This window comes from Glycine soja, chromosome 12 (assembly GCF_004193775.1).
Source record: "Glycine soja cultivar W05 chromosome 12, ASM419377v2, whole genome shotgun sequence".
NCBI classification, from domain to species: domain Eukaryota; kingdom Viridiplantae; phylum Streptophyta; class Magnoliopsida; order Fabales; family Fabaceae; genus Glycine; species Glycine soja.
The window spans coordinates 13,777,791-13,801,475 of NC_041013.1; the positions used below are offsets into that span (position 1 = coordinate 13,777,791).

The 23,685-nt window shown below is 34.3% G+C and overlaps 2 protein-coding genes and 1 long non-coding RNA gene across 3 annotated transcripts; 2 read left to right on the top strand and 1 right to left on the bottom strand.

Moving 5' to 3' along the window:
- Positions 1–94: 94 nt before the first annotated feature.
- Positions 95–1,261, bottom strand: LOC114378781. The gene has a single exon (XM_028337404.1). The coding sequence runs from the start codon at positions 1,259–1,261 to the stop codon at positions 95–97; it is 1,167 nt and encodes a 388-aa protein (XP_028193205.1).
- Positions 1,262–2,142: 881 nt separating this feature from the next.
- Positions 2,143–6,311, top strand: LOC114378330. The gene is made up of 4 exons (XR_003659300.1): positions 2,143–2,481; positions 5,095–5,168; positions 5,963–6,035; positions 6,174–6,311. It is a non-coding gene; the product is annotated as an uncharacterized LOC114378330 (long non-coding RNA).
- Positions 6,312–20,662: 14,351 nt separating this feature from the next.
- On the top strand, positions 20,663–22,081 carry LOC114378782. The gene has a single exon (XM_028337405.1). The coding sequence runs from the start codon at positions 20,663–20,665 to the stop codon at positions 22,079–22,081; it is 1,419 nt and encodes a 472-aa protein (XP_028193206.1).
- Positions 22,082–23,685: the final 1,604 nt, after the last annotated feature.

The following is a 23,685-nucleotide window of genomic DNA, read 5'->3' on the forward strand; positions in this document are numbered from 1 at the left end:
TATCATCCAACAAAGTATCTTTTACAAATTTAGCCTTTGCAACATCATCTTCCTTATAAGAAGACCATTGGTCACTAATGACCATCTCTTGGAGTCATTTCTTCAATTGCTTGAATCTCTTGAGCATTACAATAGTGGAGGCAAATCTTGTTGGAGCAATGGATAGTAATTTCAATGAATTGAATAAATTGAAAATTGATAGTCTCATAGAGTGACTCATGACAAAAATTTTCACAAACATTGCATCATCCGCAATTTGGGTGATCCAAGAACATTCTTCATAAATAACATTGTTTTTTTCTGTATTCTTGGTTGCACATATGTTCTTCAAAGCAAGATTTAATGTGTGGACAACACATGAAGTCCAATAGATGGAAGGAAACTCAGCCTCAATTATTAAACCTGCTGCTTTACAAACGACTGCATTATCCGTCACTATTTGCACAACATTTGAGTGACCAACCTCCATAATTACCTCCCTCATAAGTTTGGAAATGAAATCCTTGTCTTTGATCTCATTTGAACAATCGATGGCCATTAAAAACATTGGTCCACTCTCTGTGACAGCCATGAAATTAATAAGAGATCTTCTTTGCGGGTCACTCCATCCATCACTAACAATGCTCACACCCTTCTGGCTCCATGCATTTTTAATTGGTTGTAACAAGTTCTCCACATGTCTCCTCTCATTTTGAAGTAATGTTGTCCTTAATTTATTATAACCTGGAGGTTGGTAACCACTGATCTGATTGTTGGCGGCATAGGCAAACGCCTTCCTATAATGAGGATTTCTTGCTAAATGAAAAGGCAGCCCCGAAGAGTAAAACATCCTAGCAATTTCATGATCAAGTGTCTCTCTAGCTTGCAAATTAAAGGCGTTTTCTACAGTTGATGTCTTTCTCTTTTTTGGATCAACACCAAGAGTGTTTGTATCCATTTGGTGTTGAGTAGAAACCGGAGGCAATGATACAGATTTTGTTTTTGACTTCTCCACCCTTAATGTTGTCTCATTGTCTATCTTCTTCAAATCTATAAGTCTGTCAATTGTTACCTTTTGACAAACTCTAACTCCCTTTCCAGTCATCTTCAACAAGTGTGCCCTCACTCTAGTGTAAGATCCATTAAAGGTAAAATCACAAATATTGCATTTTATCTCATAATTTCCACCACCACCTACACTTTTTATCTTTGTAACATAGGTCCATAAAGGTTTGGTATCATCATCTTGTTCTTTAGCTTGACTAGGACTAGAAGCACTCATCTCTACAACAATTTAAAAAAATTAAAAATCAATGTAAACAATTCCTAAGTAAAAAACAAACAACAAAAGCAATTTCTAATCAATGTTGTTCTTGTCTTATTGGCCATGTGGTAGCTTAATTTTATTCAAAATAGGACTATTCAAAATAATTTTAGTTTTTGTAAATTATATTTGTTTTATTTTTTATTTTTAAACAATTTAGATACTTTTTTAGCAAATAATTTTTTTAAGAATAAATAAGAAAATAAAAAAATCACAAAACTCAAGGCTTTATTTTTTATTTGCTAACAAGCTACAATAAAATAATAAAAGTTAAGGTAGGGGAAACTGAATAGTATATTTCAATTGATGCCCCACACCTACTCGGACTTGTATAATAATAATCTTTGTGCTGTACTTTAAAGCTCCATTATTATTTGTGTTTTTATTTTCCATCTTCATTTATTATTTTTAATATTTTCTGTATAATTTTTTTAAAACCAAAAAACAGATTTAAACTAATGTGACAATTTTATAATTAAAAAGTAAATAAAAAAATAAAAACACAAGTAAACCCTTAAAATTTTAATTGAAGAAAAAGTAAAATTTCAATCCTACAAAAATATGTTAACATCCACCCATTTATTTTATTTAGAAAATATGATAATTGTTGTAAAGTGCTTGAGGCCACCTTTAAACATTTGATTCAAATGGCACAACTTTTATTTAGAAAATATGATCATTGTTGTAACGTACTTGAGGGCTGAGGCTACCTTTGAATTGAATTATTAAGATAATGCTAATAAAATGAAAAAGAATGATAAAAGAGGAACGTATTTACTATCTTCATAATTTATATCAAATGGCACAACAAAACAAAAAGTATCTAAATAAAATAATAAAAATAAACTCTCTTGTAACCAGTGCACATGGCATTGGGTATTGGGTACCACTGCACATGGAAAGAGAAAGGGAGAGAATACCATAAAACCAGAAACCATACAGCACAAAAGCATCAATTGAAATTAGAAATTTAGAAACCATAAAACCAGGCAAAAGCATCAACGGAACGGGGAAATAACAGAGGCGAGAGAGAAAACTCAGAAACATGGAGGCGATGGAGCAGATGAGATCATGAGAAAACTCAGAAAAGAAAGAAGGACTTACCTGCAAAGGTGGAAACAGAGGCGGCGACGTGGAGGTTTGTTTGCGGCAAGGAGAAGACGTGATTTTCATTTTAGGTAAGTATTTTTTAAATAAATAATAAAATATTTGGTTGGGCCGCGTTTGGACGCGCGTGTCCACTTGTTGGGCCGCGTCCGATCACGCGTTTCCTGCATCCAACCGTGTCCGGCGACAGCGGTGGCAACGGACACTGCGTTGCACCCGTTTGTGTGTCCGGTGCGTCTCCGACGCGGGACGCGGCACTTCGGCGGCGTGTCCATGTTTCATTGCAACTGACTAATATGTAGAGCAATATAGTAGCAGCAAACCAGTATTAGTGTATCCGTAAATAGAGCAACCATCTTTCCATGATGTTCAATATGATGCTAACAATAAACTATTTTTGCTTGTGAAGTTATGAAGTTAGTGTGCTTTTAGCCTAGAATGCAATAGAAATTCAATATGTATCTTTAAAAATACCAATAAGTTTAATATCAATATACAAATATATAGAAATATAAATACAGAATAGAAGATAGAAGATTACGGTACTTTAACGGAAGAAAGGAAACAAAAATAGAAGATACAAGATTATCTTATTTTATTTTTTTCCAAGATAGAACCTTTTAGTTCCGTGATATTCCCCCCAAAAATGGTGAATTGCATCTGAAATTGGGTGTTTCTATAATGCCCTATTGATAGAAAAAAGAACCTGAATTGTCCTCTCATGGATATTTCATAAAGAACCCGGATTGCCTGATGCGCGGGTGTTTCTTATCATTTGCTTGAGCAGTGAATGTTGGAAGCATTACGTATCATTGAGGAGTGAAAGCCTGAGATTGACAATGAAATAACACGTAACCAAATATGCTGATGTGACAAAAATTAATAAAATGATGTGAGTGTAGCTTATTAGCTTAGAAATCTATAGTATATACATATAAAAATGATTTATAACAGAAATCTATACACATCATATTTTTTAAGAGTTTTGATTCCCTAAATTGAATTATAATGATTGTTATGATTAATTGATTGCAATCTATTTTTTATAATTGTAATTTTAAAATAATAATTAATTATTTTAAAGTATATTTTATAATTAATTGATGCAAATTATGATAATAAGTCAATAATATATATATATATATATATATTTCTTTTTTTTTATAGAGGAGCCTAAATCAATTATTACTTTAACGTGTACATAAACACTGCTCCGATTAAAATTATGGAAGACAAAATAAAACTAACTACTTTTCATTCTTGACAACTAATGATCAAATTTGTAATTAATGAGTTTTAAATAATTATTTTCATACTAAGACCGATGTTAAAAATAAAATTAAAGAACATCAATTTTTATTTTTTATGATCTTGGCATGTAACTTAAGTTAAAGATCTTGTTTTTACATAAAGTTAAAACTCCTTTAAACTTACTTAGTAATTAGTTTTAGTAATGTTCATAAGTCACAAATAATATATGTGGGTAAATTCGATAGTCATGTGCTAATAATGTAAAACATTTTTACATTATTATCCGATCACAATTCAATGTTAGTATAAATTTTAAAATAGTTATTTTAAAATCAATAAATTTATCATATATGATAGATTGTAATTGGATAATGATGTAAAACATTTTACACAGTAAGTATATAACTCTCTCTCTCTCTCTCTCTCTCTCTCTCTCTCTCTCTATATATATATATATATATATATATATATATATATATATATATATATATATATATATATATATATATATATATATATATACACACACACATGTGTTCTTTAAATTAAATTTTAGTGTGTTTTAAAATATTATAATTGCAAAAAAAATATTATAATTTCATTAGTCCACTACATATATAATCAATTATATATCCATAATGGCCAACAATTAGTAAGAATTAAAACATTACACGTTACAATCTATGGTTAAAATAAAAATAATTTAAATTGCAAATAATTAGTATTATAAATTTAAAAATATATATTTATATTTTTTTTATAAATAATGTTTACCCGTGCATGGCACGAGTCATATCTATTAGCATGAAGAGTATATCCCTCCTTCTTTATATCAATTTGTCTTAATAATTTTATCATATTATTATTATTATTATTATGTTTTTAAGTAAAATCACTTCTAAGTTTAGGAAATTAGATGAAATTTGCTCTTTGAGAATTAAGTCATCCTAGGGTTGTTTGTCTTTTAAATTTTATGTTTGTTTTAGGGGACAATGTTTTTTTTCCTTTTTTTTTTATCTATTAGCGTGAAGAGTATATCCCTGCTTCTTTATATCAATTGGTCTTGATAATTTTATCCTGATATTATTATTATTATTATTATTATTATTATTATTATTATTATTATTATTATTATTATTATTATTATTATTATTATTATTATTATTGTAGCAACTCTCATGTTACCAAGTTAAATTCTTGATTAATGACTATGTTTTTAAGTAAAATCACTTATAAGTTTAGGAAATTATATGAAAATTTACTCGCTAAGAACTAAGTCATTCTGTAGTTAGTTATTCTAGCTTAGTCATTGTTAATGCGATAGGAAGTAGTGGCTTGCACTTGAAGGTGCAACCTTAAAATTCAAACATTCTACAGTTAGTTATTTTAACTTAGTCATTAACTAGTTCTTTTATTTATACAAACTGACCCAGGTGTGCTAGTTGTATACGCTGGATTTGGTTCTCTAATGATCACTACTTGCATCAGCTATTTGTCTCATTCACAGGTGAATTTTCTGTCATTGTTTGAGTTTGATCATTTTTTCTCCATATTGCTCCTTTTTCACAAGTGATAATTGTTGGTTAATTTGAAAAAATCGAGATGATACTGGATAAATTTGAAGTCGTGTATAACACTTTCAGATTGAATCAAATTTCGGGGTTCAACCAAAATTGTTCAATCGGATAAAATAAGAAGATTATAATTCAAGAGTTTTGTTTTGGTCTTGTATGTTTTGTCACCCGTTATGCTTTCTGAATCAGAATGATTATTTATGATCAAAGAACAGGTGGTTTTTGGCGGTTGATGGAAGTTATTTTTTTTTAAAAACTGCCGTTGATAGAAGTTTTAGTAACTTCCATGTAACTTCCAACCGTTGATGGAAGTTTTAGTAACTTCCATGTAACTTCCAAAATTTGCCTAAACCGAACATCTCGTTATTACATTAAAACAAGCGTGCACTCTTATTTTAACATAATAATGAGATCAATTACACTAAAATGTCCAACAATAATTACTTCTTTTCTTGACCAAGAAAACAAGTGTAATGACTTTGTTTGGCTAAATAATAATGCTATATCATCTGAAAATTTCCTTTGAAAGAATTGTTAACGTGCCACATACATTTTGAACGAATAGCATGATTTATATGACTAAAGAAATCAAATCCTTGACATTTAATGCATGATTGGACTAGAAATGAAAATTTGCAAATAACGTTGTTATCTTGCAGCTTAAAACTTCTATTATTCATATTCAATTGTATATTTTTGACATGCTAGTAATTTATTTCTTGGTCAGATATAGGCTTTACAAGATGATATAACAGTCTTCATTGGAGGGAAGACTAACAAAGCAAAGATGGAATTTAAAGGTTAATTATTATGTCTTTTTAAATTACCACATATTAATTGGTAATGTTTATTAATTAATTTTTTATTGAACATAGTTAACCAATTAAATGTTTATTATTCCTAGTTTACCAATAATTTCTCTTCTTTAAAATTGCTAGTTTTGTTCAACCCAATGAGATTATGCTCAGACTACTCAAGCATGCGGCAATGCACGGGTAACATTAATAAATGAGGTGCAGGACCGTGCTACAAATTTATGGATGCTTTGAATGTGGTGCTGTGTACGACAAAGTTGCATATATTTTCTTATTATTTTATAAAAAATTAATACAATAAATTTATTGATTTTGTATAAATTAAATTACATAGTAGTAGTTTTATATTCTATTAGTTCATATTGTTTTATATTTATCTTAATTATAATATCTTATAATGAATTACTTATGATTTAATTTATAATATGAGAAGATATATAAATAAAGGAAGAAGAAAAATAAACAAATTTCTTTGTAAAATAATTTATGAAGTAAAAAAAAATAACCAGAGGAATTGAATATGTTGTATGGTTTTTTTTTTAGTTTTTTTTTAAAAAAAACACATTCTAAGATGATTCTCTAAAAAAGCATTTTAGAATGTTTACATTCTAAGACGGTTTTCCAAAAAAATCGTCTTAAAATCCTAAATTTATTTTAATTTTTTAAAAAATATATTAAAAAACTGTCTTAGAATGGTTATTTTCCTGAGAATCATCTTAGAATGTGTAGTTTTTCTAGGACAATTTTTTTAAGAACCATAATAAAAAGGTTTAACTTTCTACTACAAAGACGGTTCAAAACTGTCTTTAAAAGTGTAATAGAACCATTGTAGAATTATTTTTTTACAGTAGTGCATACATTCTAGTTATATATATAAATAGATAAATAAATTATCTAGTGGACATTTTAAGAATGAGAACTACAAATCTAGGTGAAGCATTCACACAGAAATAATAAAGATGAAAAGTTAATTTAATGGTTACTTGATTGCTTAAAAAAATCACGTATATTTATTATTTTTAATTTTAACCATTCAAATATCATCTAATGGTTTATTAGAGACATTTTATACAGAATAAATTATATGGAAACCCACTAACGTATTGTGAGATTACTCAAAAGCACCCTTATTTTTCTACCCTACACTAATCCTTCAATTGTTTAAAAAATATTACACATGCTCTTTATAATGGAGGTTGTTGTAAAGGTTAAAAAAGTACGTAAAGTTTGTACAAATGGCACAAAATCTTAGCTAGGTAATATCAATGTAATTTACTCTTTTATATAATAGGCATCTTTCTCAACTTAAAAATATTACCAATCTTCCAGTTACAACAAACTCAATTGTCAAGTATTATGTTTATTAGAGAAAGATTACTTTTCACATGCTAGGAAAGCTTATAGTATTTTACTATGGTCGGAAAGAAACTTGAAATTATTAATTGGCTCAATTAACTTTTTTTTAGTACTTATAAAATATATATGGGTGGTTTTATTTTTTACCTAACCTTTATTTTATTTTTATTTTTCAAAGCTAACAAACTATAATCTTCAAAAAGTAGTACCTGTTGTTAAGGAACCTCTATTAACGAATGATGTGACTAATTAAGTGTCACATCATCAAGTCCAGGTCATTTAAATTTAATTGACTTAGAAACCAACTTATTTTCATCATATATAGGTATCTTTCTCAAAATTAAAATTTATCGGATACAAAAATAAAATAAAAAATTAAAGGTTAAGTACCAAAAGTAAAACATCCCTATTTTTTAGGTCCAAAAATTTATTTAAGCAAAAAGAAAAAGCATGGATTTAAGTTGAATGGTAATTTCAACAATCATTGCTACATTTAGAGCAAGGTGCTTTGATATGTGAGTTGAATACAAGAAACATGAATTTACCATTCAACTTTAACTTTCCTATAAATACCACCAATTAAATAATCTTGGGTGCCAAAACAGCACATCTCTCACATTTCACTAACCAACTTCAAGTAATTGTTCCATAATTGTCACACACTACGCTACAGCTACCATGGTTGCCAAAAATCATTTCTATCATATTTCATTGGCAATGCTTCTCCCCATGGCTTTGATGGCTTTTCTAGTAACATGTCGCACTCTCCAAGATGCATCCATGTATGAGAGTGATGTAAACCCATTTGCACAAGGGTTGAAGATGGATCTTCAAATGTTTTTATTTCTTTTTTTATGAAAATTATTGAATGAGAGAGAAAGTGACGAGTTTATGGAAGGTTGAATGTAAAGTATTTGGTTCAAAGTTTGAATGTGTTTGGATGGAAAATGAAGATGATAACAATGGTGTTCAAGTGGGATTAAAGAATGAAGGTTTAGAAAGATGAAGAAGGAGAATGAAGAAGGGGGTTGGAAGAATCACTCATCCGGAATTGGTGTCACACACAATGTGGTATTCCTTGATAAACCAATTTCTTGAATCACTCAAGTAACTAAGGAGATTCACTCTCACACTTTAGAAGGTGATTAAAAACTCAAATTCAAGGTCTATTTTTTTATTAGAAAATGTGCAGCCTATAAATAGGAATGACATCAAGTTGGTTACACAAGTGAAATAACACCAATAACAACAATTGATGGTGTTCTGCAGTAGCCGAGTTTGATTTCTATAGTTGCTTCAGCTTCTCTGATAAAGTGATACTTGATTGCTATGTGTTTTGTTCTGCTGTGATGAACTGGATTCTTCGCCATTGCAATTGCTGATTTGCTGTCGCAGTTGATTTTAGTAGGCTCATCTTGTTTTTCTCCCATGTCTTCAAGTATCCTACGAAGTCATATAGCTTGACTCGTTGCTTCAGCAGATGCCACGTACTCTGCTTCTGCTATTGATTGTGCTAATGTAGCTTGCTTCTTCGACGCCCAAGAGAACATTCCCAATCCTAGTGAGAAAGCATGGCCAGAGGTACTCTTCATGTCATCTGTCGAACCTGCAAAATCACTGTCGGTGTAGCCAAGTAATTCTGAGTTGGTTTCAGTAGTATACCATATACTGAACTTTGTTCCTTGTAGATAACTCAAAATTCTTTTTCCTGCTCCAAAGTGTATTTGACTTGGGCTTTGCATGAATCTTGATAGAAGACTTGATGTAAAGTGTAGGCTCACTCTTACTCCTCCCGAATCCTCGATCCATGAAATATTGATCAATTTTGCTATATCATGCTCGAGGTGCTTGCTTCAAACCGTAGAGTGCTTTTCTTAGTCTTATCACTTTGCTTTCTTTGCCTTCAGGCATGAATCCTTGTGGCTACTCCACATAAATCTCTTCTTCAAGTACACCGTTAAGGAAGGTGGATTTGACATCTAGTTGATGGATACTCCATCCTTTTTGTGACGCAAGAGCTATTAGAGCTCTTATGGTATCAAGACGAGCTACTGGTGCAAATGTCTCATTGTAGTCAATTCCGGGTTGCTGTGAGTAACCCTTAGCTACTAGCCTTGCCTTGTGTTTCTGTATGGTGCCATCAGGGTTGAGCTTTGTCTTATAGACCCACTTAACCCCAATGATATCTTTTCCATGGGGACGATTTACTAACTCCCATGTGTTGCTTTTCTTGATCATTTGTATCTCTTCTTCCATTGCCTTGACCCATACTTCCTGCTTTGACGCTTCTTCAAAGCTTCTAGGTTCAAGTATGGCCAAGTTACAGGTTTCATATATGTCCACCAAAGATCTTACTCGTCTTGGAGTAGACTCTAGCGATGATAGTTCTTGATCTTGTTGTTGTGGTGGAGGTGAAGGTGGTTCACCTGGATCTTCTTCCTCAGCTTCTTCTTAAGGTAGTTGAGCGGGTATAAGAACGTTCTTCTCCACTTTTTCTTCATCCCAATTCCAAGAAGCGTACTCATCAACTTCAACATCTCGATTGATGACGAATTTCTTAGTTTGCAAGTTGTAGACACGGTAGCCCTTAGAGATATTGCTATACCCAAGGAAGATACATCGTATAGTCTTGTCTTCAAGCTTGTGCCTCTTCATGTCTAGAATATGAATGTAGCATATAGATCCAAAGACCCTTAGGTGCTTTGTTGATGGCTTCTTCCCGTTCCAAGCTTCAATTGGAGTCTTGTCTTTTACAGACTTAGTTGGACATCTGTTGAGTATGTAAACAGCAGGGTAGACTGCTTCAGCCCAGAATGTGTTAGGTAGTCCCTTCTCCATGAGCATCGATCTAGCCATTTCCATAACTATGCGATTCTTTCTCTCGGACACTCCATTTTGTTGAGGAGAATATGTGACTGTAAGTTGTCGCTCAATGCCTTCATCCTCACAAAATCTTTCAAACTCGTGAGAGGTGTACTCTTTGTCGCGATCACTTCTTAGTACTTTTATCCGTTTTCCACTTTGATTTTCAACAAGGGCCTTGAACTTTTTGAATACTCCAAAGACTTCTGATTTTTCTTTTAGAAAATATACCCATGTCATTCTAAAGAAGTCATCAATGAAGAGTATGAAGTACCTGTTATTCTCATGTGATGGCGTCCTCATTGGTCCACAGACGTCCGTATGTATCAGCTCCAATAGATCTTTCGCTCTCCATGCTTTGCTTGTTAAGAAAGGAAATCGGTGTACTTACCAAGGAGACATGCTTCACACACTTCATTGTTCTCCTTTATGCTTGGAAGATCTCTCATCATGTTCTTCTCATGTAACAACTTCAAGGCATGTGTGTTGAAGTGGCCAAATCTTCGATGTCATAGCCATGAATCATCAACTTGTACCTTTATGGCAATGTTTGTTGCATATTTTAAATTTAGAGGGAAGCTTCTATTGCTCTTATTCATCTTTACGAGGGCTATCTCAGACCTTTTATTTTTGTTGTCTAAGATTTTGCATACACCTCCTTCAAAGTGAAGTGTGTAGCCTCTCTCTATCATTTGGCCAATCCTTAGAAGATTTTCGTTTAGGCTGGGAACTAGTAAGACATCATGGATGAGTCGCGTACCTTTATCTGTCTCCACCATGACAGTGCCTTTACCTTTTTATTCAACCACACTTTCATTTCCCTGTCGAACTTTGACTTTGACAGACTCGTCAATGCTTTTGAAAATAGTCTCATCCTTGGCCATGTGATTGTTACATCCACTATCCAAGTACCAGCTTCCTTCCTTTTCTTTTATTGAGTCTTGAGTGGCATAGAACATACATTTTTCTTGATCATGCTCCTCTGTGATATTAGCTTGATGCCTATTTTTGTTGCGACAATTTTTCTCTACTTGCCCGAACTTCTTGCAACGGTTGCATTGTGGCATATTACGGAACCAACAATTTTTCTCTGCGTGGCCTTGCCTTTTGCATATATTGCATGGAGGATTTTTATCTGTTTTGTTCTTAAGGAAATTCCTAGAACCTTCTCTTCTTCTGGAAGTTTCTCCATAATTTTTCTTTCCTCCATTTCTTTGTTTTGGGGCTGAAATTTAAACTTTGACTGGAAGGCATTTTCAAGTGTATCTTCTTTATGCCTATACAGTCTTTGCTCATATGCTTCAAGAGAGCCCACAAGTTCTGTTTCTGATAGAGTGGATAGATCTTTGGTTTCCTCAATCGTTGTCCCGATTGGGTCAAACTTTTGGGGTATAGTAATTAGAATTTTCTCAACAATTTTCTTGTCAAGAATATCTTCCCCCAAAGCTCTCATTTGATTAACTATTTCTTTAACTTTAGAATAGTAATCTTTAACTGTCTCAGACTCCTTCATCTTCAATAGTTCAATATCTCTTCTTAGAGATTGAAGTTTAACGGCACGTACGTTAACACTTCCTTGAAACTCCTCCTGCAATGTGTTCCACGCTTCTTTGGCAGTCTTAGCTCCCATAATTCTTGGGAAAATTAAATCAGTCACCGTTGTTGCAAGGTGAACAACGCCTTTGAATTTTTCTGTTTATTTTTCTTCAACTCTTTTTCTTGAGATGCATTAAGAGCTGAAGTCACTACTATAAAAAAATGATATGACGACGCACATTCTACGCCGATGCTATAGAACCCGTCGTAGTTGTCAACGCGGTGGCAATTACGTAATTATATAAGTTTTTTAAGTGGCGTGTTTGTTGTACAACGACGTTTGTCTACAACACCGTCATTGTAGTTTTGATGGAAGTCATCAAAGACGGTGCTTGTAGGTAGACCATCCTAGAAATAAACATACAAAGTCGGTGTCCCTAAACACCATCGTAAATTTCGTACTTTATATAGTCTCGCGGTAAACACGCCCCCACTATTGCCTGAACTAGTTACCCTCCAAAAACCTAGCTCCCCCGCTATTGCCTACTTCATCCCGCCGTGAACTTCGTCCCGCTACCACCCTGACGTTTTGTTTCTTGCCGTCAAGTACTTGAAGCCAAAGTGGACTTGCTGCTCCCACCAACGGTACCCCCACGTAGCCGATTGACTTTTTGAGTGGACTTGCTGCTCCCGCCGTGCCTTTTTGAGTGGCGTTGCCACCTTTTGAGTGTTCCTGAAGGTAAGGATGTCGAATTTTTTGAGTTCTGTTTTGGTAATGGTGTAATATCTTATAGTATTTAGGGTTTTTGAGTTGTTCTTTGGGTAATGCTTGAATATGTGATTATTGAGTTGTTCACTTTCCCTAGCAATGCCATCCTTCAATATGCAAAAAGGATTTCAATCTTATGGTGTAATTATGCCTTGACATGTCAAAATGATGATCATGAGCATTCTGTACGCTTGCGTATGATCATGAACATCATCAAATTTGTTTCTTTTTCCCTAAAATGTACAGTAGACCATACATTTGGATGGACGTCTCTAGTCCTAGTTCAAAATTCCAATCCGTTCAATATTTTTTTTTCACTCTATTCATAATTGTCCAATTTTCTTAAGGCAGAATTTTAGGAGAAAAAACAAAGTTATTTTATTTCACAATGAAGGCATTTGGTCTTCAAAAGGCATGAAATGAAGGTTTCAGGTCTGTCATCTGTGAATTAGATTCAAAGCTTACTTTGGAGTTAATTCAGCATTGTGACACCCTCTACCCCTCACATATATATTAATAAAGGAATAAAAATTCAAATATTAATTAAAAGTATTTTTAAAACATTTTTAAATACAAGCTTTCAAATGGGTAAAAGGCTCACATTCACTTTCTTCTACATCATATTCAAACTTGTCCAAATAAATAATAAAGTCATCTCGACTCAAAGAAAATCATATAAGTCTCATACAATTAATATAGAACCTATATCCTAATGTCACATCCTATCAGAGCGTGGTGTTCCCGTGTCCTCTAGCATGAGGTTCTTCATAGTCATCCACCTATTCATCTGCTCCCCCGAACACAAAGTTCAAGATCATCACAGGATCCAAACACAAACAGCAAACCGGGAGTGAGTTATCACATTGCTAACTACTAGAGAGAAACAACACAACATATAGTAGCCAAATACAATTTACTTAGCATATCTCACATTATTTCATCACTTTGTCATTCATCAATCACACCTTTCAATCATCAATCATTATACACAGGAATCACACACTCCGATCAAGACATAATAACACATCAATTTCATAATAAATAATTAGCAAGCGTATGCGACAGTTATGCTAAGACTCAAGCCTATATGCAATGTGGTACCATGTCAGTGAAAAACCACCCTGGGGCGCTTAGGAGTACATAACAAGACACACCACACAATGGGTTTGTCAGGTCACTCTCACTAAGTAAGATCATAGGGAGACCAGTCAGGGTCACGATGTTTTGCGAGAATGCTCCAACCATATGGGATCAACATAGGCTTAAAGGAGCACTCAAACCCGGTGACCCCCAAGGCCTACACTCCGAAGAGTCCGTCAGGGCCTCTCCCTCCTGATTCAGGTCCAACCCCTAAAATTATTTTAGCACACAGACTCTATCTATGAACTGTACAAAACACACGACTCCCCAATTGTTCTCAAAATAATTTTAACTCGTCGCCCTTTAAGGGTCTTATCATTAACTCGTCGCCCTTAAAGGGACTTAACATTAACTCGTCGCCCAACAAGGGACTTAGCATCAACTCGTCGCCCTAAAAGGGATTTAACATCAACTCGTCGCCCTTGAAAGGACTTATGATCGTGTGATTGTACAATTCATAGTTCACAACTCAATGCACATATATATCTCAATCATATATATACTCAATTTATCACATACACTTAATCCCAATCACAATGGTATAATCTCAATTTAACATGTTATCACACCTCATGAATCATATACACTTTACCTATGAACTATGCAATACACACATCTACTCAATGGTTTTCAAAATCATTTTAACTCGTCGGGTTCCCACAGTGGATCCCATCACAATACTCGTCGCCCTTAAAGGGTCTTACAATTGTGTGATTGCACAGTTCATAGTTCACAACTCAATACACACATCTCATCTCAATACACATGTATTTCATCATCTGTCACATGTTCAATTTATCACATACTCACAGTTTGAATCATCATTTCATAACCTCAACATAACAATTTATACAAAAGATTTTATCACAACATGGAATGTAAAACCTCTGAAATAGTTTCTCACAATCGTATCAAAATCAATTAATCAAAATCATGGGTTAACACAAAGACATCAAGAGCACTCAAGTTTATCAATCAATTCTCATCAGGACATCAATTGGTACATAGAACACAATAATATTATATTTATAATCATAAAGAGAAAATTATAATTCAATAAACATCCCAAAATAAACCCAAATTTAGTTCTCTAAGGATCCCTACACATGTTTATTCTAATCCCCAATTGCGATAAACTCATCCCTTACCTCTAAGCGGGCTCACGTGTCTTCAGCCAGCGATAGCAACATCTCTAGCGGTTCCCGGAAATTCTTTCAATTATTCATCCGACTGCTCCGATAGAATTCCCAAACGTCAGAGAGACGGAGAAGAGATTGAAACCTCCACTTGTACTGTCTTCATACGATTCCTTTTTCTCCCTCCACGAATATTATCTCACAAATCCCAATGGTGGAAGCGTGTGGAATTGAATTTTGAACAACATATCCAAATTTCACAATAATCCAACGGTTAACGAAATCGGGATCGTAGTTTTACCAAGACAGCTCTGGGTTTCTGCGGGAAAGAAAAAGGCTACAATGCGAAAGGTGTTTCTCTCAGTTCAGACATGATATCGAAATTCCCAACGGTGAGAATGCTCGGAATTGTGTTGCGAACATGATACTCAAATTTCACAACGATCCAACGGTGAACGGGTTCGAGATCGTCGTTTTTCTGAGACTGGTTTGGTGGGCTGCGGGAAAAAGAAAGGGTTTTGAGAGGAGAAGGGGAAAAACAAAAATGAGGCCAAAAGGAGGCAGCTGACTTAACATAACTATTTATACCTAGGGTACTCAGTCTATTATTTGCTCTATATTTATTTATTTATTTATTTTTTACTAAAAAGCTTTTTAAATTTATTTACGAAAAATTGGGATGTTACAAGCATCATTGTGATCAATATCATCCTCATTTTTTTTTTCATTCATTCATGATCTCATGGCTTTGGATTGGGTTATTTTGTTCCGTCACACGTTAGGGAAGACAATGCTTGCGCATATTATCTTGCAAAGCATGATAATGTTTTTCTGCACTGGATGGAGTGCCCCTCTTAGCTAGGCAAACCACCAAATGGTGGTTGACCTCCGTCAAACACCGTTGAGCTCGAATAAAAGAATATTATATTCTTATTTGATAATTTTTAATAAAAATGTAAATAATAGAAAGAAAAGCAGAGTGACAATTCCAAAAAGGGAAAATTTCCAAAAATTATATTAAATGAAAAGACCAAAAAAGGGGTAAAGTTCCAAAAATTCCTAAATTATTTTCTCCTACTTGCCTTCTCTCCCGCTTCTCCGTCGCTTCTCCCAAAAGAGGCTTGGCGGGTGATTGATTGGGTAACAAGCTCACACCTCAGTCTTTTAATTCTTTTATCAAGTCGCACTTCATTGTTGCTATATCTAAAGCATTAAACAAGTGTTATGTTCTCATGTTTTATAATTTAGAATTTTCTTGTTTAGTTTTTCATTGAGTTTCATAGAAGATACAAAAACTAATTGATAATGATATTAATAGAACTCAACTAGTTATGTTAGGTTTACTAACATATTAAATGAAAGAACTCAATTTATATATACTTTTGATATATCTTGATTGATATGTGATGATTATATGTTTATCATTTATTTGAACTTAATAATTTTGTCAATTTGGACAAGAAAATGTTTTAGTCTGTTATGCAATTTTGGTGCTGCTAGCAAAAATGAAAGTGCACAAAATTCCTTCATCCTAATTTTGTTCTTAATTAAATAATAAAATTTAATATTTCTATCTTATCTTCCTCCCCTTATCTGTCTCTTTTTTCCCTATTTCCAACAATCCAAATGCAACATTAGTTAATTATAAGTTTAGTGTTTTCTTTTACAGAAATAACTTTGTTGTTGACTCTCTCTTTTGGTGAAAATTATTTCATTATTATGCATATTTAAGTCTAGTAAAACATTGCCCTTTTCTTTCATACTCAATGCGTTGTTGTTGACTCAACTAGTTGTTGCAAGTTGCAACAACCACTTGCAAAATCACAAGTCTTGACACTGCTGGATATGCACTCCAATCTTAAGGATACGCATTCTACGTGTTTGTCCCTGTATTTTTGTATCTTTAGACATCACATATGTTCATCGCTGATAAATTGTGATATAACTGAGTGGTACAATATGCTGTACTTGTGAGTTGCGATGCATGGCCTTCTGTAAATTACATATATATTTCCACCTTTTATTAATTAGTTGAAAAAATGGTGAATTAGCATAGTTGTCAATAGTGCCTAATAGTGTTTTTTTTTCTGTTCCGTGTACCTTTGTAAAGGACCATGCTTTAGGATAGTTGTCAATAGTGCCTAATAGTGTTGCGTTCCTGTGCTCGCAAAGTGTAGCAGCTGGAGCATTTTACAAAAATTGAATACCTCTGCAGTTAGTGTTATGAATGGTGGATGGCTGAAATCCAAATTTCTGCTACATAAACATGCCATTGCGCCCTATGGTGCCGCCATAGTAGGCTTCCCTTCACATTGTTGTCCATGGTGGCTGCCAAACATCCATTGACTTGATATGCGAACTGATAAGAGTTTGCTTCATAAAATAACCTATCATACATTCATAGTATCCAAAAATAATTTAATAGCATCACCATAATAAACATTCATAGTTCTGACTTTTTTTGCCATTGCCCTGAATATATGCTCTGTATCTCCACCGTAGATCAGTCCTATTTTCAAGAGTGTTCATCCTAGTTTCAGTAGAAACAGTGTTACTTGATTTGCATCATGGTAATGGATGAGCCATAAACTGTATGTTTCGTCAAAATGCGGTGTTTTAGGCAAAATAGATGTCACAGGACAGTAGATTTTCAGGCTCTTGGAGTTGTGAATTTGTACATGTCTACCCAATGCTACCCACTACACTGCAGTTTTAAAAAAAACAAGGTTAGCTGCAGACAAAAGCTGAATTTTGTATCCTGATCCTTGTAAACCTTGCACCAAAAGTACATAAGTGTTTTTCACCATTGAAGACTAGTAATTGAAAAGTGTTATTAATGGTCTTGCTCGTGTTTGTATGTTTATTCATAAAAGTTTTAAAATCATTTGGATATAATGGTTTTTTTTTAAATCCAATTATTTCTTTCAATCCTAGTAAATAGTTGATTGGCACAAATTATAATATGAAGTTGATTGGCACAAAATCATCTGTCTTCACTGCTTTCTTTAGTAAATGCCTTGCAATTTAATTTTTTATAATATGAAGTTGATTGGCACAAATTATTTTGTACATATTAGGCAAATTTTTGTCATAAATGTGGTTGATTGACAAAAGTTTTATTATTTTTCAGGCTGAATCAGGCACCAAAGAATCACATTGGGAAAAAGTCGTTTAATTATTTGCAGGTTTGCTTATTTTTTCTAGTAATTGAAATTTATTATAATAGTTTACAAAATGTTTTTCAAATTCCACAAATGGCAAACATGTATGATGCCTGAAAACATGTATGCGTTTTTTGTTTTTATTCATGGCGTGTAATTGTTGTTTTGAGCCCTCTACTATGATCTTTATTATGTCCTTATGTCGCAATATCATACAATTACCAGACTACCAGAGGTACTATAGGTACAAGTATAGTTTAAACACAATTCTGGTTCAAAACATGAAATTAGAGGATGCTGTTATGGACCAGCTACACCCCATAACTTAAGTACATATATGCTGCACCTCTTGGAAGAGGTCTCTGCATTTACCCTCCCTTTCTAATAACACAAAGCCATCTGTCAAATTGGAAGAGAGGCAATTTAAATGTGTATCGAAATCTTTCTCCATAGCTATTCTCTTCTTTTATTGCCTTATGTTTTCCGAATACACCATTAGCAAAATCTCTATATCTTCTTAGCTTTCATTTGTTCAACTCTTGATTAATACTATCTTAACTAAAACTTATGATGAACTCTTTGGAATTTGATGATAACAGTAAAAACCTCAATCAGGGTTTAAAAGGTAGTTGACAACAATCATAATTACCAACAATCATAAATAAATTTTTAATATAATTATTTAATAAATGAATGTATTTTAACTTTTTAAAGCCCAATACAGTTGTAAATAATTAATACGAATTCCTCTTAACAAATTGTAAATAATTAATACAAATTCCTCTTAATACTAAGAAAAAAAAAAAATTGATAATTCATGAAAGTGATTTCCTGTTTTATACTAAGTTGCTTGGAAATGTTTCATTTTCAAGAAAATGTTCTTGTATTCACGGGGAGACTTCTAACACAAATCACAGAAAAGAGAACTATGGAAAGAAGAAATGAGGAAAAAATACCCACATATCAGGAAAAAATGAATGCCGGGACCTGTTGAAGCAACCTCCTCGACACTGGAAGTAGCAGTTGAGGATAGTGTCTGTGACAAAAATTATGAAAACTAATCTACTGGAAAGTAATTAAGTACAACAAATGCATGCAGTTCAGTAGGCATACAGTCATGTCATCATAAAACTACAAGGAAACGAATATAACTTTTGTCTGGAAATAAAACCAAACTGCATGACAAATATGGTAAAAGTTAAACCATGATTGTGCCAGCTGCTGATGCTGCTCTAGCAGTATCTAATTCTCCTGCACAAAAGTTGCATAATTTGTTTTAATTCAGAAGTTTTTCTATGTTGTTGTTATAGCAAGAAATAAACTTCAATTAAAAAAATATTAAGAATCAGGTATTAATGCATTAACATTATGATTAACACAGACCAATGAATCTGGTCACATACCTTCAGGGTGAGCCATCTTTTGCATGGCTGTTGGATCCATCATGATAGGCATTGATATTTTGAAGCCCAATACAGTTGTAGTCAAGTCTATCTTGCTTAAATCAACAAGAATACGCAGCCGGAACCTGTTTGAAGTAAACCAAATGGATATTGAGAAAAGGGCTTCGGAATAACAAAGTTGAAAATTGATTAAAGGAAGCATAAGTTGCAATCTCATAACACAAGGAAATCCTGATGTGTCCTTAGTAATCAAAGGAAAGGTAAACTTAGATTTTGAATGAAAAGTTTCTAGGGGACCGGAAAAGACAAATAAATGGAGGTCTTGGTTCCTGAGAAAAGTAAATTACAACTGAGGTTGTGTTCCTTTGTTCATTAGGTGTATTCAAAATTCTGATTTCTCCATTTGTTTTAAGTTATAATTTTACTCCTTCTTTGTCTCACCTTTTCCTTGGTCAGAATGCTTTATAATGTAATAAAAAACAAAAACAGAAACGAATTTTTAACCCCTTCATCTGCAATCTGCATAACTTCATTAGGTTGAAAACTTACGTCCATTAGATTTAGATCAACCATCCAATGTATCGTATTAAAGTCTGAAACTAGAGTGCAAGGATCATAATCTCATGGGCAAAGTGCTACAGTTTATATCACTTGATGTTCAGCATTCTTTACATTTATGTATGTTGCAGCATGTTAGCTACGATTAAGTAGAAAAAAGATTAGACATGCTATTGACTGCCTCCTTCCACCGAAAATTACTAGGATCCTGCACAAACACGCAAAAATAAAGACATGGTATGGACTGCCTCCTTCCACCCAAAATCAACATTTTGCAACATAGGCAAATCTCTCCAATCTGTCAAAACAGCTATTGCACCACTTTCGCCATTAAATTTCATTGGTTTCGTTTCTGCAGTTTGTATTCACTTTTTGATATAATCATTGCTAAAAGAACCCTTTATGCTGTCTTTCATGAGTTTCACAACCTCCAAATTTGATCACCCTTCACCGTAGCTGTAGAATAGAGTACAACGAAGTCAAAAATGGGAAATCCCTTGAAACAACCATGCACCATTTAAGTTGTTAGCATTGTGTTCCAACTAACTGCAATTGCTGCTGTGTTTTTTACTGCAGTGTTTTGTACCAAAGGTGCAGTGCTGCTGTGTTTTCTACTGCAATTGGTGCTGTCAGCTTCTCATGCATGTGAAGTAACCCCTAAGCCACTAAGGTTTCACATACAAGGTGTAACATGGATCGAAGTTGGATGAACGCATCACGTATAACTGAAGAGTACGAGAATGGTGTTGAAGAGTTCTTGCAGTTTGCTCAAAGTAAAGCACAACCTATGTGGGGAAAATATTTTTGTCCATGTGTCAAGTGTGGAAATGGGAGGCGCCAAACAGTTGATGACATAAGAACTCATCTTATTTGTGAGGGAATTATTCGTAGCTACACAAAGTGGATATGGCATGGAGAATCCCTGGATACAGCTGACATGTCACAGGCTGAGGACGATACTGCATACATTGGAAATCCTATAGAGGAAATGATTCGCGATCTTGGGCAAGAGGGGTTTGAACAGGCACATGCACCCTTGTATGACAACATAGAAATTGATTCAAAAATGCCTTTGTATTCCGGCTGCACATCTTTCACAAAGTTGTCTGCTGTGTTAGCTCTGGTTAACTTGAAGGCTCGATTTGGGTGGAGTGACAAGAGTTTTAGTGAGTTGCTGATGTTGTTGAAAAACATGCTTTCTGTTGATAACGTCTTGCCAAAGAATCACTACGAAGCAAAGAAGATTTTATGTCCAGTTGGAATGCAGTACGAAAAAATTCATGCATGTTGTAATGACTGCATTTTGTATAGAGATGAATTTGCTGAACTGGATTATTGCCCTGTGTGCGGGGTTTCAAGGTACAGACCGACCAACGGAGATTCTAGTGTACTAGTATCTACCGCCAACCGCCGTCCAGCAAAGGTGTGTTGGTATCTCCCAATAATACCAAGATTTAAGCGGTTGTTTGCTAATGGCAAAGATGCAAAAAACCTTACATGGCATGCAAATACCAGAAAATCAGATGGATTGCTGCGACATCCTGCAGATAGTCCGCAATGGAAGGCAATTGATCGTCAGTATCCTAACTTTGGGGCCGAGCCTAGAAATTTAAGGCTTGGTCTTGCGACGGACGGAATGAACCCATTTGGAACCTTAAGTACTAACCATAGCTCGTGGCTTGTTTTGCTGTTCATTTATAATCTCCCTCCGTGGTTGTGCATGAAGCGAAAGTACGTTATGTTGAGTATGATGATAGCTGGTCCAAGACCTTTAATTGTCGATTTGCGGAAATTGTGGGATGAAGGGGTTGATGTATGGGACGCAAATTTGCAGCATGCTTTCAAGTTGCGTGCAATGGTTTTTTGTACCATAAATGACTTTCCAGCCTACGGAAATTTAAGTGGATATAGTGTCAAAGGACATCACGCATGTCCTATATGTGAGCACAATACAAGTTTCCGCCAACTTAAACATGGAAAGAAGACTGTCTATACTAGGCATCGAAGATTTCTCAAACAGTATCATCCGTATCAACGATTGAAGAATGCATTCGATGGAAGTCAGGAACATGAAATCACGCCAAATCCATTAACTGGCGATGAAGTATAAAAGCGGGTCAAGGATGTCATAAATATGTTCGGCAAGTCCCAAAAAAAACCATCATCCAATTCAAACATGTGGAAAAAGAAGTCTATTTTCTTTGATCTTCCGTACTGGTCTAATCATCATGTTAGGCATTGTATAGACGTCATGCATGTGGAGAAAAATGTTTGTGATTCTTTAATTGGGACCCTCCTAAACATTAAAGGCAAGACAAAGGATGGTTTCAAGTATCGTCAAGACTTGGTTGACATGGATATACGTCAGGTGTTGCATCCTATCTCAAAAGGTCCACGAACATATCTGCCCCCAGCCTGTTACACAATGTCAACAGCTGAAAAGAGAAGTTTTTGTTAATGCTTGCGTACTATGAAAGTCCCACAAGGATACTCTTCAAACATCAAGAGTCTTGTGTCTGTGAATGAGCTTAAGTTGGTTGGCTTGAAATCGCATGATTGTCATGTGTTAATGCAACAACTTTTGCCTGTTGCAATCTGCGGAACATTGCCTGAGAAGGTCCGTGTTGCAATCAGTCGCTTGTGTTTCATTTTTAATGCTATATGTGCGAAGGTGATTGACCCTAAACAGTTGGATGCTTTGGAAGATGAGGTTGTCGTTGTCCTTTGTCAAATGGAGATGTTTTTCCCTCCTTCATTTTTTGACATAATGGTACACTTAGTTGTTCATCTGGTAAGGGAAATAAGGTCTTGTGGTCCTGTGTTTTTTAGATGGATGTATCCAGTTGAGCGGTACATGAAGGTCTTAAAGGGTTATATGAAGAATTGACATCGACCAGAGGCCTTAATAGTGGAAAGATACGTTGCTGAAGAATGTATTGAGTTTGCCTCACAGTACATTGACTCATTGAAACCTGTCAGTGTTCCTGCATCTCGGCATGACCAGCCAAAAGCAGGCAAGGGTACTCGTGGATACAATGTTGTGACAATGACTAGACATGACGTGTCATAAGCACATTTGTATATATTAAACAACACAACAGAGGTGTTACCGTACATAGAGGCTCACAAAAAACATGTTAGAGATACTCACCCCAAAATGAACATGATGAGGGTATTGCAAGAGCACAACAAAACTTTCATAAATTGGTTTAGACAAACAATATTTGCTGATAAAAGTGTTTCCAGAAGACTAACATTGTTAGCCATTGGCCCAAATCTGAATATCCCTACATGGAAGGGGTATGACATTAACAATTATTCATTCTACACAAAGTCCCAAGATGATAAAAGTTTCGTACAAAACAGTGGGGTCTGTGTTGATGCTGATTCGGATCACTTTTGCAGCACATCGAACAACAACCCCATTCGAGCATCCATGTCTTACTTTGGTGTCATTCAAGAAATTTGGGAGGTTGATCATACTGCATTTAGAGTGCCTGTTTTTAAGTGTCAGTGGGTCAACAGGACAACGGGTGTGTTTCAAGATCCATTGGGATTTACTTTGGTAGACCTTAGTAAGGTGACATATATGGAGGAACCTTTCATTATGGCAGAACAAGCCAAACAAGTTTTCTATGTAGAAGATCCATGTAATTCAAGTTTGTGTGTGGTTCTGCAAGGAAGACCAAGTGGAATGAATTACCATAATGATGA